This window comes from Hylobates moloch, unplaced genomic scaffold (genome assembly GCF_009828535.3).
Source record: "Hylobates moloch isolate HMO894 unplaced genomic scaffold, HMol_V3 SCAFFOLD_4859, whole genome shotgun sequence".
NCBI classification, from domain to species: domain Eukaryota; kingdom Metazoa; phylum Chordata; class Mammalia; order Primates; family Hylobatidae; genus Hylobates; species Hylobates moloch.
This window is the reverse complement of record NW_026657134.1, coordinates 1-5,145: the sequence shown is the minus strand read 5'-3', so window position 1 is coordinate 5,145 and position 5,145 is coordinate 1. Positions and strand designations below refer to the sequence as shown.

The 5,145-nt window shown below is 45.5% G+C and overlaps 1 protein-coding gene across 1 annotated transcript; it reads right to left on the bottom strand.

Moving 5' to 3' along the window:
* Positions 1 to 7: 7 nt before the first annotated feature.
* On the bottom strand, positions 8 to 1,803 carry LOC116465386 (beta-1,4 N-acetylgalactosaminyltransferase 2-like; the record flags this gene model as incomplete). The annotated part of the gene is made up of 2 exons (XM_032148474.1): positions 8 to 58; positions 1,616 to 1,803. Coding segments are annotated over 2 exons (239 nt in total), but the record flags the coding sequence as incomplete, so codon positions are not given.
* Positions 1,804 to 5,145: the final 3,342 nt, after the last annotated feature.

Genomic DNA, 5,145 nt, shown 5'->3' with positions numbered 1-5,145 from the left:
AGAGAACGTATTTGGTGGTGACCTGGGATATGGCCAGGTTCCTACCAGCAAACCAACCCTGTAGATGAAATGAGGTTAAAGGAGTTGTTGCCCATATTACCTATTAGAGTCACCTGGGGAGCTTTCTAAATTCCCAACAGCCAGGCTGCATGCACTCCAGACAAATTCCATTAGAACTGGTGGGAGCTAATCCAGTGTGCAACCAAGGCTGAGAACCACAGGGTTGAAGGAAGTCCATGTCTCAGAGAAAGTCTGGAAGGGACAGTGACTACGTGGATCAAAGACTGAGACAAAAAAAGGCTAGAAAGTCATTCCTTGGCTCTGTGTCCTATATAAATTGGCTGAAGTCCGTTTTCACCTGACAGATTCTATGGCTCTCCTTTTGTCTCCTGTAAGATGTCAAGTTTGAAGGACATCTGGTATGTATAATATTCATTTCCTCCTTTGTCCTTGGAGGAAGGAAGGGGGGGAGAGAGAGGGAGGAAGAAAATGAGAGAGGAAGAGAGTAGCAAGGAGAGAGAGAGGTGGGGGGAGAGAGAGAGGAAGGGTGGGAAGAAGAGAGGGAGAGAGAAAGAGAGAGTGGGGAGGAAGAGAGAGAGGCGAGGGGAGAAAGGGAGAGAGAGAAAGAGGAGAGAGAGACCACGAACCTAGCTCTGGTAGAATCATGGAGATGACAGATTTCTCTACATGTCAGGAATCTTTGGGATGTCAGAGACCTCAAGTCAATTATAGGGACCCCAATCAATTTCCACATCAGAAATGAGGAAAGATGGGAGCGGGGTACAGTGGCTCACGCCTGTAATCCCAGCACTTTGGGAAGCCTAGGTAGAAGGATCGCTTGAGCCCAGGAGTTCGAGACCAACCTGGCCAACACAGTGAGACCCCATCTCTACAAAAAATTTAAAAAATTAGCCTGACATCATGGTGCATGCCTGTAGTCCCAGCTACTAGGGAGGCAGAGGTGAGAGAATCACTTGAGACTTTAAGGTTGAGGCTGCCATGATCACTGTGATTGCACCACTACACTCCAGCCTAGGTGACAGAGCAAGACTCCATCTCAAAAAAAATGAAAAATAAAAAAAATAGAAATGAGAGACTGGGCATGGTGGCTCACATCTGTAATCCCAGCACTTTGGGAGGCCAAGACAGGCGGATCACCTAAGATTAAGAGTTTGAGACCAGCCCGCCCAACATAGTGAAACCCCGCCTCTACTAAAAATACAAAAAATAGCCGGGTGTGGTGGTGCATGCTGGTAGTCCCACCTACTCGGGAGGCTGAGGCAGGAGAATCGCTTGAACCCGGGAGGTGGAGGTTGCAGTGAGCTGAGATCATGCCACTGCACTCTAGCCTGAGCGACAGAGCAAGACTCCATCTCAAAAAAAAAAAAAATGAGGAAAGGTGGACTAACCACCTCATGAATGCAGAAAAGTGAGGGTGACCAATTTCTCTGTGAATCAGCAATGGTACTCGGAGGACAGCCCTTACCCACTCCCACTCCTGGACCCTGCTTTCTTGGGAAGACCCTTGAGGAAGCGGCCCCATCCAGGGTAGAACCTGACCCTGGGGCCCTCTTGTCCTGGAATGCAGGTGCCACCCAATCTGAGAGGGACATACCTTCCCAAAGGGCATCGTGTAATACTCCACGTGGTTGTCTCTAATTTCCAGGGGCTTCTTGCTGTCGTCAGCCACTATAACTGTCAAGTCTGGGTAATACTCTCGAATACTCCGGAGCATCATCATGAGCTTGTGGGGGCGGAGGAAAGTCTTGGTGGCAATGGTAACCAGGTTTCTGAGCTTCCTCTCTGGGCAGAAAACAGTGGGTGTCAGCGCTCTGTCCTGTAGGAAGCTTCACTGTCTTTTCCTGCTTTGATCTGATGGCTTCTTTCTGCCATAACCTGTCAGTGTCTGTGGGTCTCATGCCTCTTGTACCCAGGAGGTGCTTAATAAGAGTTTGTTAGTTGCATTAGAAAATAAAGACATTTACAACATACACAATTTGTTGTATTTCCTGGTTCTGTTGGCCCCACTATGTCATTTCCCAACTGTCTGTCTGAATGCTTCATTTTACACCTCCTGCCTGTTAGCATTTTGCTTATGTCCCCTTTTTTTGTTTGTTTGTTTTGTTTTGTTTTGTTTTTTGAGATGGAATTTTGCCTCTGTTGCCCAGGCTGGAGTGCAATGATGCAATCTCGGCTCACTGGAACCTCCGCCTCCCAGATTCAAGTGATTCTCCTGCCTCAGCCTCCCAAGTAGCTAGGATTATAGGCATGTGCCACCACACCCAGCTAATTTTTGTATTTTTAGTAGAGATGGGGTTTCACTATGTTGGCCAGGCTGGTCTCAAACTCCTGACCTCAGGTGATCCGCCTGCCTCGGCCTCCTAAAGTGCTGGGATTACAGGCATGAGCCACTGCTCCTGGCCTTCATCTTAATATTAGGAGTTGAAATGCACAGAGCTTTGCCCATCTAAGGGTTCAATATGGAGGGTCATGAAGCCCAGGAAGAGGAGAAAACATCTACAAATCTTGAGACTTGCTTCTACCATCATCTGCACCTCCTAGAGAAAAGCTTACCTGATCTCTATCCTCAGGAAGACATGGTTAGAAATAGGTTTACTTGGAGACTGCAAGGCCTGGACTGAATTGTCCATCTTAAGGCATGTGACGTAAAAGAGACTGGAGAGGGGACAGCTTTCCTACAGAAAAGACCCCATGATGCCACAACTGGAGCTGCAGATGTGTTTGGGATTCAGCCACTAAACGGAGAACTGGCATCTGATTGTGCAGTTGCCATGTCTGCATGGCCTGGGGGCAGCTGGAGTTAATGCATGCTGGAAGCCACAACCCTACCTGTTTGTGGATGAGTGCACAGAGCCACTTTCCCAGAATGACAAAAATCGGAAGTTGTTTGGACAGAAGTTGTTCCAGAACCCTCCCCCTGTGCCACCCTCTTGCCCTTTTTTTTTTTTTTGAGACAGTTTCTGGCTCTGTCACCCAGACTGGAGCGCAGTGGCATGATCTCGGCTACCTGCAAACTTCGCTTCCCAGGTTCAAGTGATTCTCCTGCCTCAGCCTCCCAAGTAGCAGGGACTCCCGATTTTGGATTTTCTGGATTTTTAGTAGAGATGGGTTTTCACCATGTTGGCCAGGCTGATATTGAACTCCTGACCTCAAGTGATCTGCTCACCTCAGCCTCCCAAAGTGCTGGGATTACAGTGGTGAGCCACCGCGCCCAGCCCATTCTGTTTTTTGTCATTGCAAACAGTGCTGCAATCGAACAAATGTCATTTCACACAGATATAAATATCTGTAGGATAATTTCTAGAAATGGAATTGCTGGCCTAAAGGATATACACATTTAAAATGTTGATAGGAATTGACAAATTGCCTCCCGAGAGGTGCCAATTTACATTCCTAACCGCAGTTGATATGCTGTTTTTCCAGCCCTGTCCAAAACCTTTTGATGTGAAAGTAGTTTTCATATGCACTTTTCTCAGTGTGAGAGTGGGCATATATTTTAATGGCTAAAAGTGTTACTGAACTTAATTTTTTCTGAGCTGCACATTTTTCCATTATTGAGTGTTTTCTTATTGATTCATACATAGATGCTCTTAAGTAAAATTAGACCTTTGTCTTTAATGTGAATTGAAGATTTTTTTTCCCAATTTGTCCTTCGTTATTTGACTTTACTTATTAAAATTTGCTAATTTTATTAGCCGAGCATGGTGGCGGGCGCCTGTAGTCCCAGCTACTTGGGAGGCAGGAGAATGGTGTGAGCCCGGGAGGCGGAGCTTGCAGCAAGCGGAGATCGCGCCACTGCACTCCAGCCTGGGCAACAGAGCGAGACTCCGTCTCAAAAAGAAAAAAAATAATTTGCTAATTTTAATATGTAAAATTTTGTCTATTTTATATTTTTAATCTTTTCTTTATGGTCTCTGAGTTTTGTGTCATGCCTTATACCCTAAGATTGTTTTTTAAACTACAAGTTTTTTTGTTTTTTTTGTTTTTGAGACGGACCCTTGCCCTGTCGCTCAGGCTCGAGTGCAGTGGCGGGATCTTGGCTCACTGCAACCTCCACCTCCAGGGTTCAAATGATACTCCTGCCTCAGCCTCCCCAGTAGCTGGGATTACAGGCACATGCCACCATACCCAGCTAATTTTTAAACTACAAGTTTTTTTCTAGTACTTTCAAACTTATTTAGATATCTGATCAATTTGAATTTATCTTGGTATGAACTGTGGCATAGATTCAAGTTTTACTTCTAATTTAAAAGTTATTTTTCAATTGTTTATTTTTTTTTTGAGATAGGTCTTGCTGTGTTGCACAGGCTGGAGTATAGTGGTGATCATGGCTCACTGCAGCTTCCACCTCCCAGGCGCAAGCGATCCTCCCATCTCCGCCTCCTGAGTAGCTGAGATTAGAGGTGTGAGCTGGATTACAGGAGCAGGCCATCACACTTGGATTCAACTTTTTATCTTTCATATAGCTACACCATTATCTCACATGATTTTTTGAAAAGCCAATTTTTAATTTGTTCATTTGTCCTCCTTTAATTTGACAAGCTGTCTCTCTCTTTTTTTTTTTTTTTTTTGAGACAGAGTCTTGCTCTGTTGCCCAGGCTGGAGTGCAGTGGCGCAATCTCGGCTCACTGAAACCTCCACCTCCTGGGTTCAAGTGATTCTCCTGTCTCAGCCTCCCGAGTAGCAGGGATTACAAGTGCCCACCACCACACAGAGCTAATTTGTGTATTTTTAGTAGAAATGGGGTTTCACCATATTGGCTAGGCTAGTTTTGAACTCCTGACCTCAGGTGATCTGCCCACCTAGGCCTCCCAAAGTGTTGAGATTACAGGCATGAGCCACCACGCCCGGCCAGACAAGCTGTCTTTATCACACAGTGAAATTCCAACATGTATTGGGTTTATATCAGGATTTCCAATTTGATTCAATACCACTCTTTTTATTATTATTACTTACTAAAATGTTATAATTTTTTAGCTTTTTTCCCCAAAATTTGCACACAACCACATAGTAAGTTAAATATAATTTTTTTTTTTTTTTTTTTTTTTTTTTTTTTTCGTGGGGCCCCCGCTTTGTCCCGCCGGGGGGGCTGGGGCGACACGGAACCGGCTCCCCCCCCCACCC